This window comes from Gopherus evgoodei, chromosome 5 (assembly GCF_007399415.2).
Source record: "Gopherus evgoodei ecotype Sinaloan lineage chromosome 5, rGopEvg1_v1.p, whole genome shotgun sequence".
Lineage (NCBI taxonomy): Eukaryota > Metazoa > Chordata > Testudines > Testudinidae > Gopherus > Gopherus evgoodei.
Window position 1 is genome coordinate 128,746,045 of NC_044326.1, and position 20,071 is coordinate 128,766,115.

General features: G+C 42.3%; 1 protein-coding gene across 2 annotated transcripts in view; it reads left to right on the forward strand.

Annotated features, from left to right (window-relative positions):
* Window positions 1-4,696: 4,696 nt before the first annotated feature.
* The window catches only part of ANTXR2 (ANTXR cell adhesion molecule 2), a 166,498-nt gene continuing 151,123 nt past the window's right edge, over window positions 4,697-20,071 (forward strand). For both annotated transcript variants that reach the window (XM_030565101.1, XM_030565102.1), the window contains exons 1-5: window positions 4,697-4,859; window positions 7,849-7,920; window positions 10,837-10,908; window positions 18,677-18,758; window positions 19,942-20,049. In XM_030565101.1, coding sequence (XP_030420961.1) covers window positions 4,711-4,859; window positions 7,849-7,920; window positions 10,837-10,908; window positions 18,677-18,758; window positions 19,942-20,049 — 483 coding nt within the window. In that variant the 5' untranslated portion in view covers window positions 4,697-4,710. The remainder of the gene's footprint in view (window positions 4,860-7,848; window positions 7,921-10,836; window positions 10,909-18,676; window positions 18,759-19,941; window positions 20,050-20,071) is intronic.

Genomic DNA, 20,071 nt, shown 5'->3' on the forward strand with positions numbered 1-20,071 from the left:
GCCGAGTGGATGGGCCTGCGTTTCAACCCCTAAAAGTGCGCCTCCCTCCACGTTGACGGTGGGACCAGGGCGCTGGTCCGGCCGTCGCAGTTCCTTATCCAGGGCGAGTCCATAACCTTCCTCGAAGAGGGAGAGATATACCAACACCTCGGCAAACCCACAGGAATCCGCATCCAGCAGACTCCCGAAGACACCATCGCGGAGATCCTGCGAGATGTGGCCCAAATTGACTTTTCCCTGCTCGCCCCCTGGCAAAAGATCAACGCCCTCAACACCTCCCTGATTCCCCGCATCTCCTTTGTCCTCAGGGGATCAGCCGTGGCCAAGGTGCACCTGAACAAGGACGACAGCACCATCAGACAGCTGGTGAAGAAGTGGCTTCACCTTCCCCAGAGGGCATGCACGGACATCATCTACATTTCCACAGACAGGGCAGCGCCAACGTACCTCAGATGGGTGACCTGTGTGACATGGCGGTGATGACTCACACCTTCCGCCTCCTGACGTGCCCAGACCCAACAGTGAGGACCATCATACAGGAGGCAGTACGGGGCGCGGTCAGGAAACGCATCGCCAGGGCCCCCTCCAAGCGGGACATCGCCACTTACCTCAGTGGCTCCCTGGAGGCTGAGTTCGGGAGAGATGGGGGAGACCTGTTCTCTCTCTGGTCCCGCGCCCGCAATGCCTCGAGATGTCTGGGTAAGAGGATTGGCTGCTGCTGGAAGTGTGAGGAACACCAGGAGCTGGGAATACTGGTGACATGCGTAAAGACCCCGGACCACACCATCGTCACCCCGACTGCCAGAGCCATGCTAGGAAGGTCCCTGAAAGACGCCAGCCGCTGCCACTATGCCGAGAACCTCAAGCGGAAGCCGGACCAGGGCAAGATGTTAGAGGTGTCCAGCAAGTGGGACGCCAGTAACCACTTCCTCCCTGGGGGCAGCTTCACCAGGTTCACCGACTGGCAGTTCATCCACAGGGCCTGACTCAACTGCGTTCCCCTCAATGGAGCCATCCACCACGGCAACCGGGACAAGCGCTGCAGGAAGTGCGGCTATACGAACGAGACCCTGCCACATATCCTGTGTGGATGCAAGCAGCGCTCCGGAGCCTGGCGGCACTGCCACACCACCATCCAGAACCGGCTAGTGAAAGCCATCCCACCGTCCCTGGGGAAGATCACCGTTGACTCCGCCATCCCCGGGACAGACAGCCGACTGCGATCTGACATCGTTGTGACGGACGCAGAAAAGAAGGTCCTCCTGGTAGACGTCATGGTGCCTTTCGAAAACTGGTCACCAGCCTTCCATGAGGCCTGAGCTCAGAAGGAGTCGAAGTACGCCCCGCTGGCCGAGAACCTGAGAGCCCAGGGCTACAAAGTCCAGGTACACGCCCTGATCGTGGGAGCCTTGGGTTTGTGGGACCCCTGCAACGAGCCAGTTCTGGGAGTGTGTGGGGTTGGTCGATGCTATGCCTGGCTCATGAGACAGCTCACGGTGTCCAACACCATCAGGTGGTCCAGAGACATTTATACCGAACACATCACCGGACACCGCCAATACCACACCGAGTAGTCGAGACAGCCAACCGGAGAAATCACCCACTTCCTTCCCTGACGGACCAAGGGACGCACCCCACTCATAAACCTATCCGCTCCACCGATACTGACTTGGACTCCTTATTCATTCCATGGGTGGTGTACCCAAGCCCACTTATCCACTGACACTTTAAAAACCCTTGCACCCCAATCTGGGTCTATGCCGGTTATGCGATATGTATGTATCTTTTCATCCTTACAAATGATATCTGTAACCTCCCATAACCCAAGCCTGACCCCAGATGTACAGTACCTTCCCTCTCAACCTGTGTATATTTCATTTCAAACATTTACTTTAATAAATTTTTTAAACCTGTACGACTTCATTGATGTCAGCAGCATTGCATCTGCATGCACCATAGTTGAATTTGGCCTCCTTTCTGCATTAAAACAAGTCAGTTAAAATGCTGTTAAAATGAATTTGGAGCTGCATTAAGGCAGCAGTGTTCCCGAGAAAATGAAAACTGTAATTTTGACCCCTTACTGGGTCATAAGGGGCTGTGGCAGAATCTCACAAAAACGAAACAAAGAATTAGTGATTAGATTAATTTATTTTAAACTTTTGCAATAACTTTGATTTACACAATCCTACTTGTGATTTGGTATTGTCATATGCACAGAATGTATGCATGCTAGCCTTTAGATAATATTTTAGGACTATTAATCATGTTTGAACTTCTGTAAAACTCTGAAACCCCAGATGGAAAAATCTAAAATGCAACATTTTTGTGGTACAAAATGATGCTTTTTACAATACTTCATGTTTGCTGTGAATCCTTTAGCTTATGGTCCAAACCAAATGTTTGTTTCACATTTAGCAGTGCAAGATCCATCTACTTTTTAAATTTTTAATTACTTTGTTATTTCAACTACACATTAGCTAGAGTAGATCGAAACTGTTTCCTTGGTACTCTGCAAACTGTAACCAACAAAATGTGATGTTACAGTACATAAGAACGGCTGTACTGGGTCAGACCAAAGGTCCATCCAGCCCAGTATCCTGTCTGTTGACAGTGGCCAATGCCAGGTGCCCCAGAGGGAGTGAACCTAACAGGTAATGATCAAGTGATCTCTCTCCTGCCATCCATCTCCATCCTCTGACAAACAGAGGCTAGGGACATCATTCCTTACCAATGTTGGCTAATAGCCATTAATGGACTTAATCTCCATGAATTCATCTAGTTCTCTTTTAAACCCTGTTATAGTCCCAGCCTTCACAACCTCCTCAGGCAAGGAATTCCACAGGTTGACTGTCTTCTTCACACAGCACACAGTTAACCCGTGGAACTCCTTGCACTGTGGAATTCCAGTCTTGCACAAGTTAAATCTGATCTTGGTAGGTAGCTCTGATACGTTATTTAAAGTCATGAGTCTTTTTGCTGAATTGGCTTAGATCTTGTGCTGCCAGGACATCATCCCTTCCATGAATGTAAAGGACTAATGGTCTCTGAGACCAAATTTCTGCCTTTCTAGATGGGTGAGATTCTGTGGCCTGCATTGTGCAGGAGGTCAGACTAGATGATCATAATGGTCCCATCTGACCTTAAAGTCTATGAGTCTAAAAGGCAACACTATTTTAAAATGCCTGAAAAAAACAAGGTTTTCTTTTAATTAGAGGTTTCATAATTAGCATGGGTTTAAAATATTTCCAAAATATAACTAGTATTACCCTCTCCTGCAATTTTAGCATGGGTCTCATAGTAGTCTCATGCTGTTCTCTCCTTTAGTCATTGTAGAACACGAGAATCTTACCTTTCATTTTTGAAAAATAAGTTCCCTAGCCTCATGGCTGCAGAGGAGAACTTGAAAATGTGAATCCTACAGACGAAGAAGCTGAAAAGAAAAGAAAAGAAAAGAAAATTAGTTTAAAAAACCCAAACCCTCCATGATTTTTGAATGCTTGGGCTTGTCAACGCCTCTAGTGTTTTGTTCAAAATGCATGTCAGAAGGGTCCAGAGCCTTGCTATTAAAATAGATGCCCTTTGTTATTAGAATAGAAATAAAAATAAATAAATAATTCTCCAACTGTTGCACTCTTGACTGACTTTTTGACAGCATGAAATTGCACTGACAGCGGAGTGAAAACCCCAGATCCTTTCTGTGCAGTGCCACTTACCAATGGCAGTTCCCATTACAGTTAAGCGCTGCTTTGAAGCCTGGGTCTTGCAAGGTACTGTCCGCTCCAGACCCTGCCCTAGCCAGGTACTTAAGCACTCCCTTGCTTCAATTTGAACACTGGTTTAAATGCTTTGCAGGATCAGGGGCACAGTGCTCAGCACCTAGCAGAATGGAGCCCTTAGAAAAAAATGTTTTCTTGGGGGTGGAAAAAAACTTACTTCTGCTTTATTTATGGCACCGCTTTAAAAAGAAAACCAAGCAAACCAGCCCCCCTGACGCTGGGCTCTTGTGAGATCAAGTTTCAGCCTGATGTGAATAATAAAAGCAGAGTCATAACTTTTTTTGCAGTCCGTGGTTTTATATATTTTTGAAATCTGGCAACTGACTCAAAGCCAGGCGCCTCTGGGATGATCCTGGAATTACTCCCTTGTAAGTCCATGTGCGTGTGTGTGTGTGTGTGAGTGAGAGAGGCTCAGTCACTCTCTATCCCCACCCCTTTCAAAGAGACACTCCAGGAGGAGTTGGCTGCGGTTGTTTGTTTTCTCTTCCTTTCTGCCGAGGTGATCAGTGCCCTAGGGGGGTCCGAAGCGAACGGAGCCAGCGCTAGTGCACATTACTCACAGCCCGGGGAGGCCACAGAAGGCGGCTGTTGGCCAACCATCACCCCGAAAAGTTCCAGCGCGGTTTGTTGTGGGGAGGCGCTTCGCTCTGACTCCGGCGTGGGGTCGCCATTGCGGAGCGTGTGGCCGGGAAAGTTGCCGAGCGCCGGAGGCGGGCAGCGCTGCGCACCCGGGCAGCCCCCCGCCAGGGAGGGAAGAGGAGGAGCGCAGCAGCTGCCAGCCAGCGCCCGTTGTCTCGGGGCGGGGGGCGGACGGAGGGATCCTGCCTCCTCCGGGATCCGCCAAGAGTTTTCTGCAACTCCCTTTGTCCTCGGAGCGCCCCTGGCTGCCTGCCGCGGCCGGACCCAGCTGCGCTGCGCGCTGCGGAGAGGCGCGATGGTGCCGAGCGGGGACAGGATGGGGCCCCGCCGGGCGGCCCCGCGGCTGCTCTGGCTGCTGCTGCTGCTGCTGCTGCCGGCGGCGGTTCGAGCCCAGGAGGAGCCTTCCTGCCACGGAGCCTTCGACTTGTACTTCGTGCTGGACAAGTGAGTGGGGCCCGCGGGCTCCCCCCACGGCACTGGGTCTGGGGGGAGAGCGGGGCGGGGTGTGCGCGCACGTGGGGGTGTAGGTGTGTCTCTCTGCGGGGGGGTGTAGTTGTGTATTGGTGTGTGTGTGTCTCTGTGTAGGGATGTGGGTGGGGGGTTAGGTGGGGTGTGTCTCTCGGTTGGGGTTCTGGGACAAATTGCATAGTGGGGGTACGGAGAGCTGCTGAACCAATCTGTAAATCCTGGATATGATGAAATCACTTCAAGCCAGGGGGTGCTCCAGCACCCCTAATTGCAGCACCTATGGGTGTAGGGGTAGAGGGGTGTGTGTCTGCATGGGGGTGTAGTTGGTGTGGGTGTCTGTATGGGGTGTAGTTGGAAGGCTTGTGGCTATATGAGGATGTAGGTGATATGTGTAATTGGTGTGTGTCTCTGTATGGGGGTGTAATTGAGGCATGTGTCTCTTTATGGAGGGGTCTCTCTTTGAGGGGAGTGTTGTGTGAGTATAGGTGGGCTGATGATGTGGAGGTTGGGTTTGCGTTGTGTGTGGAGAATAGATGGGATGGTGGGGTTGTATCTGTGTGAAGTATAGATGGTTGGTGGAAGTCTCTGTTTGGGGTTGGTGTGTGTCTGTCTGTCTGTTTGGGTTGTGGGTATCTGTATGGGGGTGTAGTTGGATTGTGTGTATGTGTGCCTGTCTGTCTGTCTGGGGGTGTAGTTGGGGTGTGCATGTAGAGGTTGGGTTTGTGCCTGCCTCTGTGTGTGGAGTATAGATGAAGTGTTGGGGTTGAATCTGTGTGTGGAGCATAAGCGGGGTTTGTGTGTATGTATCTGCATGGGATTGTGTTGTTAGGCATGGTATGTGTCTGTGGGTTGTTGTAGGTGAGATGTGTGAGTGGTGTTGTGTCTCTGTGTGTGGGTGAACAGGTGTGTGGTGAGGTTACATTCCATATTGTATGTCAGCGTGTTATAGCAAAATGTGGTGAATAAACAATGGAAGAGGGGTATGTGTTTAGTTCTCTTGAGATTGCCACAGGATGTATGGGGAAGTGGCTGTAGATGGTTAATTAATTTAGTCTGGCATTGTCTTGGGAGGTTTGAATTTGCATGCGCTGGAAGATGGTGAGGCTATCTGCCTTGTGGCCTTCTGTGAAAGAGAGGAGGATTCTCTTTTGCCAAGAGCAGTCAGACCTCTTATTGGAAAATGGCTATCTGTAGAGCTGATCAAAGAATGGAATGTCTGTTCCATGGAAAATTCTGATATACTGAAATTTGTTTTCAGTCCAAACTAGAACTAAAAGTCAAATTTTCCAACAAAATAAAAATTCTGAAAAAATTTGGTTCAGAGCCATTGAAATATTCCATTTCAATAATGTCAAAATACTTCATTTTATAAAGTAAACATTTTTTGTTTCAGTAATGTCAAAACATTACACTATAATACAATATTAAATCCAACACACAAATATAATATTGAATTAATATTTTAATGCCATATAAAAGCATCTGTGTTTGAAGATCATGGTTTGAAAGTAAGCACCAAACAGACGGAAATTTTTCAAGTAGAGAAAGAGGAAGAAGACCTGTTGATTGACGTTTCAGGAGAGAAGCTGAATCATAAGAAAGAATTTGTCTACTTGGGGGAAGTGCACTTGGTGCCATCAGAGAGAGATCTGGAGAACTGAAAAGAAGAATCCAATGTGCATGGGCAGCAGGAATACTGTAGAACTGACAACTGAGTAACAAACAATGGAAAAGTGTGTGCAATATGTGTTTGGTTTGGAAATGGTGGGCCTTACAGAAATGGAAGATAAGAAGATACAGGTAGTAGAAAATAATGTACTGAGGAGAATGGCAGGCAGGTGGAGGGTAGATGGAGTGTGCACGGAAGATGCACTTGGGATTCTCAGTGATCGATAGGCTGGAGAGTGCAAGGTTGAGGTGGGCTGGACATGTGATAAGAATGGGAGAACAAGGACCAGCAAAGCACGGGAGGATAAAGACAGCAAGAAAGGATGTGGAAGACCAAGGATGGGACGGAAAGACTCTGTCAAGAGAAGTTTGAAGAGAAAACCACTGGAACTCCAAGACCTATCAACTTGTGCCAGGGACTGGAGGGTGTGGCAAAGAATCATGAGCTCCTCTGACCTACCTGGGACAAGGAGTTGACACGTGTGAGGGAAGTGAAGTGATAACAGTATAAAATAAATGAATTGAAGCAATAAAGTCAAAATGAAACATTCTTACTGTGTTGAAACATTTCAACCTTGTACGTTCTCTGGGACAGGGACAAGTCTTTTTGTTCTGTTTGTCCAGTGCCCAGCACAAGGGGCCTGGTCCATCACTAAGCGCTATAGTAACATAAATAATAATGATTATCAAACAAAATGAGAAAATCAAAGTGAATCATTTCAACTTTTCGCATTGAAAATTTAATTGAAACTGACACGTTCCCACAAAATGTTTTGATTTTTAACTCCCCAAAACTGTGTTTTCTGACAGACAACTGTGCTGTAAACTATTTTTTTTTGTGGACCTGCTCTAGTTATCTGCATCTCCTGCCATCCCCTTTCGGGGTGGGGGAGTAAAGTTTGTTCATAGTGTGCCGCAGGCAAAGTGGTAAGGTAGAAAGGTGAGATGCAGGCCCTCAATTTGCGAGAGTGAATGTCTCTGTTTTAATCTGTGGACCTGGGATTCACAGAGAAGCACATTATAGCAAAACTGACATTTGCAGCTTTCTGTATTGTGCTGTATGCTAAATGCATCATGCTATGCAGTAGATTGACAGATTGTCACAGGAAGATGATGTGGCAGAACTACCATGAGCCTGCTGGAGATCATTTGAAATATAGTAATGTATTATGGCAATACCTATTCCTGCCTCCCTCCCCCTGAAAAACTTAAATGAACGGAAGTATTTAAGTTGTAATCTTTGTCTGTTTTCCCTGAACTAAAACATACTAATCTTGTTTTTTTGTTTTGTTTTCAGATCTGGGAGTGTAGCACAGAACTGGGTTGAGATCTATGATTTTGTAAAACAACTCACAGAAAGATTTGTGAGGTATGTTTTCCCTTTGGTAGCTTCTGCTTTTAATTGATACTGGGATATGTTACAAAACAAATCTTCCTGGAAGGTTATCAGCTGTAAACCTTTCACAAGCATATAAAGCATTTGAACTCTAGTGGTCAGATAAACTGGATGATAAACTCTCACTTTATGATGTCACCATGTTTACAATTTAGTAAAATGTTAATCTGCAAGCATCTGTAAAGACAGGATTCTTAATTTGTTCTTATATCTGATTTGATTATTTTTTAACATTGCTTCTCCCATAAACAATATCAATGGATTCTGATATATTATTTCTTTGCATCTATTGTTTAGCGTTATCCTAACTTTAGAGGTCACGATAAAGGTATCAGGAAATTTAAAGTGAATATGTGATCCAGACTGAAAGTAAGGGAACGCTTTTGCTTCTCAAATGCAAGCGTGTGTTTAAAGTTTGCACCAATTCAATATATGCATTGTATATATGCAACAAACTTTATTTATAAATAACAATTCTTCTCCTCTGACAAATGTTGCTGTTACAAATTGGCTTGTTATATTTTTGTTTAAATTAAGAATTAGTGTAATGAAACACCTTTCTTAAAAAAAAAAACAAAAAAATAACCACCACCCACAGAATACAGGATGTTATGGGAGTTAATTTTTTCCTGCGGAAAATGAAATACAGTAGGCAATTGTAAGCTTGGCCAGCTAATGAAGAGGACATGAATAAGGGTTGCATAATTAAATATTGCTTCCATCCATCTTGCTAAGGTCACATTTTATTTAAAGAAGCCTGGGTGACAAAGTTGAAAATCATTCTGTAAGTTTAAAAAAGAGAGAGACTCTGAAGAGGCTTTGGCCATTCTTCCTTTCAGTTAGTGGTGAAAAAAGGGTGTGTTTGTTCATTACAAAGCCACTGGTGCATCCTCTTCTGCAGCCAAGTGACACTCCCTTTTGCAACAACTGGATTAGAGTGTTGGTCTGGCTGGATCAACTGAAGAAAACAGAATATAAGAGCCTGATTTTCTAAATGATTTACACCCATATTAAGGCTCTGTTATGTTGCCCGAGTGGTGTATTATACATGACAATCAGATCCCCTCATCCCTTTTTTTTAAATTTAAAAATAGTAGTTGTGGAAAGAACAACAGAGAATTGTTTAGTAGTTGTCTGAGGCTATTCAGTTCAGCATGCAGTGAAAACATTGAACAGGGTCATTCTAAAAATTAGCTGATACTAGTGTGAGCTGTGCATCTGTTTTCCATTTTGATTGGTTGGCAGGATGTAGGCCTGCAGCAGTAATACCTCACATTTATTTCCTGTGTTGCATGCCTATGACTGTGTATGTATGTAGGTATGTTGCTCCCACACATCACTCTAGAGTCTGAATGCTTGGATAGTGAAATGAAATAAAGGATGTTTGATGAAGAGGATATTTTATGTATTTCTTAATGACCGATTCAAATAGTCAAATCCATTCATAGCTCTGAGGTAACTCAAAGGACTCACATCTCAAATGAAAAGATCTCTCTTGTGATCTTCATTAGCTGCTTATGTTATCCAAAGTATTTCAGACTGAAAGCATTGTGTTGTCTGTTTGACAACTGCTTGTGACAACTAAATAGACTTAAGGGCCTGAGTTTTTTGTCTTTTCTCAGGTAAAACATCAGTGGAAGGACTAGGACAGTGCCTTAAACCAAAGTAACATGCTGCAGATCTGTCACATATTCACATTATAATTTCTCTGATATGTGCGATCAAACAAAAAGTTTTAAAAATTAACACACATGAACTAAAATATAATAATTCAGATTATACTGATGTTTATCCTTATTAATGTTAACGTAATACATTCACATAGCCACACAAATATTATGAAGCTTATAATAATTTTCAGTGTATGTTTTTCGGATATATTTATAAATTAAAATGTTCTGATTTCAAAAAGTAGAGGTGAGATGCTGTTAGAACCCGTTTTACAAATGTCACTGTGTTGGCCATCAAAAGCATCAATCAGTCTTAGGAGGGGCTAGTCTTCAAGTGATGTGTGTTGTATAATTCCTCTTAACATGAGAGAGAGTTAGGAATATACATCAAGGGAAAAGATTGCTCCCTTACTAAATTTTGTGTTTAGGTTGTATTGCTAATTATGGCATACATTTGCCCAATAATCCTTTTGAGAGAATTGCTTTTATCTATTACAAATATCTTTAAAGAACATTCGAACCTGCTCACTGAGAAACTGCAGATAATTAAACTTTGTTTGAAATGAAATAGCCAAATTCAGACCTGGAATAAGTGTGTGCTGCTACTTTAATATTACTAGTGTTGTGCCTTCTCACACCTGATATGAATTTGGTCAAAAGTCTTAAATTGTGTCAGACCCAAACTTTTAAAATGTAAGCTCGCTTTTGCACAGGTCCAAAAATGCCCTTAACAGCCAGTGCATGTGCATAAATTAGAATTGCACATGTGCAAAAATGGGTGTGTGCACATCCCCGAGTTGCATACTCACCCATAGTTGGGTGAGTACCAAAATGTGAATGCATGCCTTAAAAATGTGAAGCCTCATTATATTGCAATATGCAAACTGCAGTCCTGTGCATGAATTGTTGAGGTTAAATACCTCACTTTAACTTGTGTTTATCTACCGCCTATGATAAAGCGAGAAAGAAAACAATAATTTTGCTTCTGCATTTTGCAGAACACCAGGGCAAGAAAAGTATGAGCGCAAGATGTAAACAGCTTATTAATTCCCTTTTTCTTCTGCACATTCTTAATTTGTAGTTTGAAAGTGTATGCTTTGGAAATAAGATGATGAAAATAATGCTAATAAAGAGAGGCAAAAAGATAATGGATGGATGGATATACTGGACAAGGCTTTCTTTTCATTTGTCTAAAATGTATTTTTCTTTTCTTTAAAAGCCCCCGGATGAGATTATCCTTCATAGTGTTTTCCACCCAAGCACAGACCATTATGCCATTAACTGGAGACAGGTTAGTTCATTATTCCTTGTCTTTAGGGCTTTTACTAGATCTGATGATATTAGCAAAATGATTGATACTTTCAAGGGGCAGCCAGTATGGAAACCTCAGAATCATAAGGCAACAGTTCATATCTGTGTTTATTTTTGTGAACATCCCAATGGATGGTCCACTAGGTCGGAATGAGCGAGGGAGTCAAATGATCTAGGTTCTTTGTCTCGGTTCTGCCACTGTCTTGATGTGTCATGACGGGCAAATCACTTCACCTCCCTATGCTTCAGTTTCTTCATTTGCAAATGGAGATAATGATGCTTGCTCATCTTTGTAAACTGAAATCCACAGATGCAGAAGCTTTGTGTAAATGCTGCATTCAAGGCAAACCTTGTTACATTAAATTAATGTCTCTGATAAATGTTACATTTGATATGAAAAGGAACATAAAACCAAGATTATTTTAAAATAAAAATTCTGAAAAAAATATTATTGATTTCCAGATAGGCATTAGACAGTGTGCTGGTATCTGGAACCACCCTGAATCAGTGGAGGTCTGATGGACCTTGTAGTTGTTGTTTATAGCCTTGAGTTGAAGAGAAGGTTGAGGAGTGGTTTGCAGCACCTCTTGTCATTTGATTTGCATACCCATGCTGGCATAAGAAGAGACTGCTTGCTTTGTTTTCAAAGGGGAGAAAAAATGACCACCTCTGGGAAAGTCAGGGAAAGGTTGGAGGGAAAGCTAGGAAGGAAATAAAAGGAAACAGAAGAGAAAAATACACTGTTAGAAGGGCAGACTGTTGCAAAGTGAACTAGTAGAAAAAGTCACATCAGAAACAACAGGAAATCTACATTACAGAACATTGCTTCCTGCAGAGAGTCATTGCAGTGTTTTCAAGGGTCATCACTCTAGATTGCTCTCATGTCAAACTACTGAAAACTCTGATATTTTTCCCACACGTGCCTTTTGAACCATGTCAAAACAGCGTGAAAAGCCCCAAAACAGAGCAGTTAATTACTTTGAGAAAATGCTGGTGGGTAGGTCATTTCAAATCATATAAGGAACAATTCTTGGATTATGAACAATTTGTGAAGTAATTAAAAAGCCACATACACAACTTGTGAGGGACTGAAGTAAGGCATTCCTCTCTCTCTGCCTCCTTGCAATTGAGTCAGCGTACTGTGTAGCACTAAGGCATGATTTATCATGTTCAGTTCGTTTATTGGTTTTTATAATAAGCAAGTCAATAAAACAATATTATTACCAGAGGTATAAGGCAAGATTTGCAGAACTGGGTGCCTCAAATTATTCTTCCAAATCCATACTTTGGCAGCTGAAAAAGTAGTCTAATTTAAAAAATTGACTTGACTTGAATTTTTGGACTACGCTATAGGCGGATGTAGAGAGGTGTGAGGTTATAAATCACAACCCTAAATTACTTCAGAGAGTGCCGGAGATGGTGTTTTAGGCCTGCTGCAGCACCTGTTGAAGTCAATGGGAGTTTCTTCCTCTTGATTTCAATGGACGCTGAATTCTTTTCAATGCCATATATCCTTCCTGAACACTGATTCAGTAGTTCACACTATTTTGAATGCCTAGGCAGAATTTTGGCATCCCTCCACATAAGGATAAGTGCTGTTTCAGTGAGTTAGTGTAGTATGTTCTCAGTCGTGTGAAGGAGTTACAACATATTTTTCTATGAAAATCAGTTCTAGAAAGGAAAGTTCTGGAGGAGCTGTCATAAACAGATAGCTAAGGGTTAATGTCTCTTACACCTGGAAAGAAGTACCTGAAACACCTGACCAGAGGACCAATCAGGAAACCAGACTTTTTCACATCTGGGTGGAGGGAAGTTTGTGTGTGAGTCTTTTGTTCTGGGGTCTTCTGTTTGTCTCTCTCTCGGCTATGAGAGGATTTCTGTTTCTTGCTTTCTAATCTTCTGTTTCCAAGTTGTAAGTACAAATATAGTAAGGCAGTAAGGTTTCTATTGTTTTCTTTTGTATTTACCTGGGTATAGTTGCTGGAATGTTTTGAATTGTATTCTTTTTGAATAAGGCTGTATATTCATATTTCTTTTAAGCAAATGACCCTGTATTAGTCACCTTGATACAGAGAGACCATTTTTATGTATTTTTCTTTCTTTTTATATAAAGCTTTCTTTTTAAGACCTGTTGGAGTTTTTCTATAGTGGGGAACTCCAGGGAACTGAGTCTGTGCTCACCAGGGAATTGGTGGGAGGAAGAAGTCAGGGGGAAATCTGTGTGTGTTAGATTTACTAGCCTGACTTTGCATTCCCTCTGGGTGAGGGGGAAAGAGAGATTAGCTCTCGGTACTTCTGTTTTCCAAGGCTGGAAACGGGGAGGGTGGAATCCCTCTGTTTAGCTTCACGGAGCTTGCTTCTGTGTCTCTCTCCAGGAACACCTGGAGGGGGGAAGGGAAAAGGTTTATTTCCCTTTGTTGTGAGACGCAAGGGATTTGGGTCTTGGGGTCCCCAGGGAAGGTTTGGGGGGACCAGAGTGCCCCAAAACACTCTAATTTTTTGGGTGGTGGCAGCTTTACTAGGTCCAAGCTGGTAACTAAACTTGGAGGTTTTCATGCTAACCCCCATATTTTGGATGCTAAGGTCCAAATCTGGGACTAGGTTATGATAGGAGCACATTTCGTTACAAGTGAGTTCCTCTTCCTTTCATTTCTGTCATCCAATATTTCCTGAGGCATCGGTGCACACAAATACAGGAAAAAAATTACCCTTTTGTGTTTCACTGGAGGGTGCGAAAGAAGATGAGGAAGATGGGTAATAATCACAGTAACTGTACGTACATGACTGAGTAGAGATATTTTTAATGCAGATACACTTTGAAAAACTTTGATTCTTGATATTAAGGGGTCCAACAGCTGAGAACAACTCAGCATCTTTGACTCCCATTGGCTCCAGCAGAAGATGAGGGGCTCAGCACATTGCAGTATTAGGGACTTAGTACCATTTAGTGGCACAGTATCTTTAATTTGTTATGAATTGTGTTTTGTTACTTGCTAATTCACAAATCTCAGTGAATCACAACGAGTCATTCATTCAAGTCAGTGAAGTTTTACTGTGTTTTAATTTAATGCATCGAATGCTAATCCTTTACAAAGTACAGTTCATGCTGATTTTTACATTGCATTTCAGCTGTATTGACACACACGGTATGAACACACCATAGAAGTAAAAACCTAAAGTTAACGGGAACTTTGTATTGGTGAGAAGTGCCATATGGACAGCCTTGGACATTAAAATCCTCTTTAGCCACAGAACAGTATAATTTTATCAAAAACCAGTGGCTAGGAAAAGCACATGATACAGACATCACAATAGACTTAGTATACTCCTGTGGCTGGCTGTGTGCTGCCAGATATAACTGTCGTTTCCATATCTTAGCTTCTACCAACTGTAATTAGTGTTTGACTCAGACCTTTGGTCATATGTATGGTGTGATCCTGGTGTCTTCATTTAGGTGGAACTCCATTTGCTGTTACTGAATACTTTGCATGAGTGAGGATCACAGGATCAGGCCCCCAGTCTTTATGTATGCTTTTATGGTATGTGCCAGAATGGGCTTTCTCCGTATTATCACACATGCATATCATGAATACACGCAAGCCCCAACCCAGCAAAGCATTTCTACATGTTTAACTTTACTCTTATTTATTTTAGCATGAAAGGTCTGCCAGAATGTAGCCGGCCAGAGCAGTATACAGACTGTTGTGCTGCACGTGTAACATTCAGAAGGTGCACCTAGTTTTCCAGTTACCCACCTTTTTCATACTGAGATGACAAATGAGCCCCAAATGTTGTTGTAGAAACGCATAGTATCACATCACTGAAAATTGGCCAGTTACCACTGGAAGGGAGTTTTGTGGGAAGTTTGCATTTATTATCTGAGCTAAAATGTGTAAAAAGCACATGTAGGTAGGGAGGTTCTCGTTAATTTATGTGATTCAGCTGAGGAGGGGGATGTGCAGGGGTTATTCTAGGTAGCACGTGGAGCATATTGTGCACAGATGTGAGATAAAACTTCCCTGTTTTTGTCAAATGACACATTTTTTCCTTCAACAAGTGTGTGTGTGCTTCCTAATACAACTGTTGGATTATAGCAATTTGGTGGCACGGCTGCATTTTGTTGGAGAAAACGTTGACAATCCCTCATGCGCATTTTTGGGTGATGTCCTTATTGGGAATCAGAGTGTACTCTCAAAGGCCTGTTGATGGTGATGTACTCAAGCTATTCTGATTAATAATACGAGATGTCAGAGTGGGATGGTAAATAAATATGAAATTGGAACTGGCCTAAAAGAACTTAGAGCCCCAATTTGAAAAACTTCATCAATTTTTATGAAAACTCAGGTTCACAAATCAGAGTAATCCTCTGTTGAATTTAACTTGTGTGACCTGAGGCTTATGCAGCAGACAATTCCAGCCAACGCTGACCTGAGCAGTATTTATTTCCAAGGGCAAAGCCTTTCTCTAGCAGGAACTGGCATTCAGCAGTTTCTTCAGCATATTTTTTCAGATGTGCTCTCCATCACTATCAAGTAACATTTTGTTCCATCTCTTTGTGCCTGTCAGAAATACATTTGTTCACACCAATGCAAAGGAAGTTGATACCTGCTGCGAAGTCAGTCTATTTCTTTTTATGTGACGTATCCTTGTAGGGGCCTGATCCAGTTGATGGAAGTCTGTAATATCCACTGCCTTTAATGGACGTTGAATCAGGCCATGTATCTTGACAGAGTACCATCTATGGTCTTGTCTTCATTAGCAAGACTTTTAAAATTGCTAACTTGTTAGCAACATTCAGAGCCCTAATGTGGACAGGCCACTGGCTGATGACACCATTTTCAGTGCTATATCAAGGCAGGGTTACATGACACGGTGTCAAAAACAGTGTCAGTAGCGGTTGGGTTGTCTGGACTACGGCTTCCAGTGTTGTCAGCACCTGTTTAGCTGATAAATGCCATGTAATAATTCAGTCCGCATGAAGAGTTGCATAGCTACACTAGACCAACTAAAGAGGGAAAGTCAAGGTGTGGACTCAGCCAATGGCAGATGCTGGTGTGTTGTAGTTTATTTTACGTTGGGTCTCAGTGCTTAGTACTGTTGCATCATTAGACCGTCTAGACCAAATTCTGAATTGAGTCGTACACGACGCAGTCCCAGTGACGGCAGTGCAATTAGTGCAGAATTTGGCTCCTCTGCCAACAGTATTCTTTAAGTCTCACATCGGACCTGATTCAGCCACCCTTACTCATATTAAATCGCACCTGACTTCATGAATAGACCCACTGAAATAAATGGGTGTACTCCTGAGAGAGTACTATTCACCATGAGAAAGGGAAGCAGAACTAGGACCATCGAGAGGAAAGACATGGTGTGAATGGCAGAACTCCCATTGAATTCAGAGGGCCAGGATTTCACCGGTGGTCCCTGATCGTAGGAGTTTACAATCTAGTTTAGATGAGACATGATGGAAGCCTTGTAAGAATGATGTTACTTGCTTTATGCTGCTTGTGGAGGAATTATTTAAGTAATTATGAAGCACACAAGAAAGAACAGACAGGGTAGCTATTGTAGATGTAATGTGCCTTTTCTAAAAGACAGAGGTGTGATGTGGCACATATGTTGAATTGAGAAGAGATGTTATATTTGTAATCATTCAGCCCAAACACAGACAGGCTGCAAGTTACAGACTGTAGTGAACGGATTGATTCCCCCCCCACCCACTCCACCTTTTGTGTGACTTAAATCATAAGAGAGGCCTGCAGAGCTCTATAATTTATTGTTATGATTATTATTTATTTGTACTGCAGCAGGGCCTAGGGACTCCAACCAGCGATCCTAGCCCCACTATGGTAGACACTGTGCAAACACATAGAATGACACTCCCTGCCCTGAACAATTTACAATCTGATGGCTACATCAACAGGTACATAACGGGGAAGAGGCATGGACTTCTGGATAATTCTGGGAGTGGGTAGGGGGGAAGGTGATGGCAGCATGAACCTCCTTGTTACAATGCCTGCTTTGCTACTGGAAGATAGATGGTGACTTGCTCCCTGCTGCTGCAGAAGTGACAGTTTTTGTTGCCAAAGATTTTACCAGAACCAACTGTAAAAAGAGGCCTGGAGGTGCCAGAGTGTCCTGTGAGGCCTGGTCATGAGACACACTGGATAAAACTGAGCTGATTGTTCGAGAGCTATTTTTGCAGTATGAAATCTGTTTCAGAAACTGGAACTTCAATTGCTGTTTGTTTCTTGGCAAGCAGAACGTTAATGCCTGTGGACATGCTGCCACTCATTTCTGGCAAACACTAAGTATGTGGCTTATAATCTGCATTCAGACATAATCAGTTTCAAGTTGTTTCTATAGATGCTGAATGTAAAATATTTGGATCAAACAGATTGTATTGCCTTACGTAACTTGTTCTCATCCATCTATTTAACACAGAATCTCTTCCTTTGCACTTGCAACTGTCAATATGGATATCAGTTGCTGAAAGCAAATTGAAATTTACATCTACATATTGTACTTCTGGAATAAAGCTTCTAAACACAGAGAAACTTAATCAGTGGAACAAATTACTTGTGCACGGCATTCGGGCCGGGTGGTGTTCCAATTCTTTCTGTCTTTGTCTGCCCTAAGGAAGGGTTTCATGCAGTCTGGAAATACTTTCCTAGCCAATCCCTCACTCTCCCTCATTGTCATCTGTATTTGTTGTATTCTGTGCATTCTGGACCATATGACAGTCTCCTTACTAGGGCAAATACCCATTGACTTCATTAGACATTTGCCCAAGTGAAAACTGACTGAGAACCTGAGGCTGTGGCCCTCTTAATTTAATCCTTTGAGTTTTGCTGCTAGTGACTGCATTCAAAATATTTCCTCTACTTCTGCCTATTTGCTTCCACAGCCCCATCCCCATAGTATCTGAGGACCTCACCATCATTGGTGGATTTATTCTTTTGGTTTTCCAGTAAAACAGAGAAACAATGTTGTCCCTTTTTTATAAATGAGGAACTGCAACCCATAAAAGTTAAATGATTTCCCTGAGGTCACACACAAAGTCTGTGGCAAAGCCAGGAATTGAACGCAGCTCTCCTGAATCCCAGTTCATTGCCTTAATCACAAGAACATCCTACAGATGCTGAAAGAATGAACAGATTTTTTTTTTTATTTAGAAAATGTACTTTAATTCAATATTGTCATACCGTTTTAGCACCTTCCGGCTCATGAATGACCTCCTATCAGTATTTATGAGGGTTATCATTCCATTATGCTGCTTGCAGAAATAAAGTTGTGGATCTTGGTGGATTCTTTTTTAATTTACGTGTGCCTCAAAGCTAAGTAAATGCAGGCAAGCAAACTAAGTAAACTTCTAAAAGTATGACACCATTTCTAGTGAACTGTTTCAGAGTTAGTGCATGGACCTTTGTTTTTAGTATAAGCTCCATCGGAAACATTCCTCCTGGATCTGATTCTTTCTGAGTCCTCAAAGCAAGGCGTAACTTAGGCATACTGTATTTGTTACCAAAGCACAGCTTTTGTTGTGGTTTTAAATTTGTCTCTGCACAATGTTTATGAGCTGAATGACTTTTTTTTGCATGTTTTAATTTCAGGGTCATGCTGTAGCCCTTTTATACAATAGGACGTACAGAACATCAAAACCTATTACTTTTGCCAGTTGTCAATGTGATTTTTAGCATCATTTATTGATTGAACAACCTTTGGTCTTGTTTTCTAATTATTTGCAGAAATGTAATCATGGAAGGCCTTAAAAATTTACGTAGTGTAAAGCCAGCTGGTGATACATACATGCACGAAGGATTAAAACTAGTAAGTGTTAATACTCTTATAATTGAAATAAAAGTCTGTTCTCCTATGACTTGAATGCCCTGTTGAAGTAACAACAAAACAATATGCATTTAAAACATTTTGCATGCATTTTTTTTGTTACTGGATCTTATATCCAATAGTCTTTAAGGGCCAGATCCCAGGGTCCTTACTCAAGCAAAGATTGTTCTGGTAGGAGAAAAAACCCATGTAGGGGCTTGGAAATCCCGTGAGGTTTGCCTTATGAAGTTTCTTTTGTATTGTTTCCTAGACTCAAGAGGTGGACCTTAGTTTTCCCATATGGAATAAGTAACTAACACTGTGTAACAGTTAAAGAATTGAGTATAGTAAATAACCACAGCTTTATAGTATTATAATTATTACAGAACATTAATAGAGCATCTACAATTTTCATGTTTGTTTATAAACATAGATAAAGACACGGCCAAAATATTCCATAGGGCTAATGATTTTGGCTCCCTAAATTTTTGGGTATCCAGTTGGCTGTGTTGTTAACTATGTATTGAGAGTCTCACAATATTTGACGTTTAATTTAAAGACCCAGGTCCTGAGGACCAGGGAATCTGTGAGAATCTAACTTTTCATCAAAAAGAAAAAGTAGTTTCTAGCCATCACAGTTGTGGGGAAAAGATTGACACTGTGACTGACGTAAAGGGCTGAAAAATTAGAACACAAATATAAAGAACCCCAAATTTTTTGTTTAAAAAAAACCTTATTCTTTTAAATCTGATTTCATTATATTTTGGAGGCTGTCTAATGATTTTTGAAGGTTTGGGGTTTGCAATATTGAAAGTGAGACCCCTTAAAGGGACATGATCATCAGAAATTGCAGAGTATGAAAATCATGCCGCTTTAAATGTGTGTCGGTTTGACTACCCAAACACTGGGGCTCTTAAAGTCACTTGTAACTTTGGAAAATGTTGGTCATGCGCCTTAGCCTAAACAAGTTACAGTCCAAGGCTGTGATCCAACTCTGGTGTAAATTAATGAAAGGATAATAGGTAAAGGGGAGACGGGGGATTGATTGAAGAGGTGAGTTCTAGGGATGGATTTGATCACTCAGTCTTTTTCGGATTGTTTCAGAGGGCCACATTCATTTAGTAGAAGCACCTTGGTTCTGAGTTCGGGTATGACTGCAAACTGGATAATTATTGTTCATTTTCAGGCAAATCAACAAATTGAGGGTGCAGGAGGCTCAAAGTTCTCCAGTATAATAATTGCTTTGACAGATGGTAAATTGGATGGTCAGATCCCCTTGTATGCAGAAAAAGAGGTGAGTACTGAACTGCAACTGT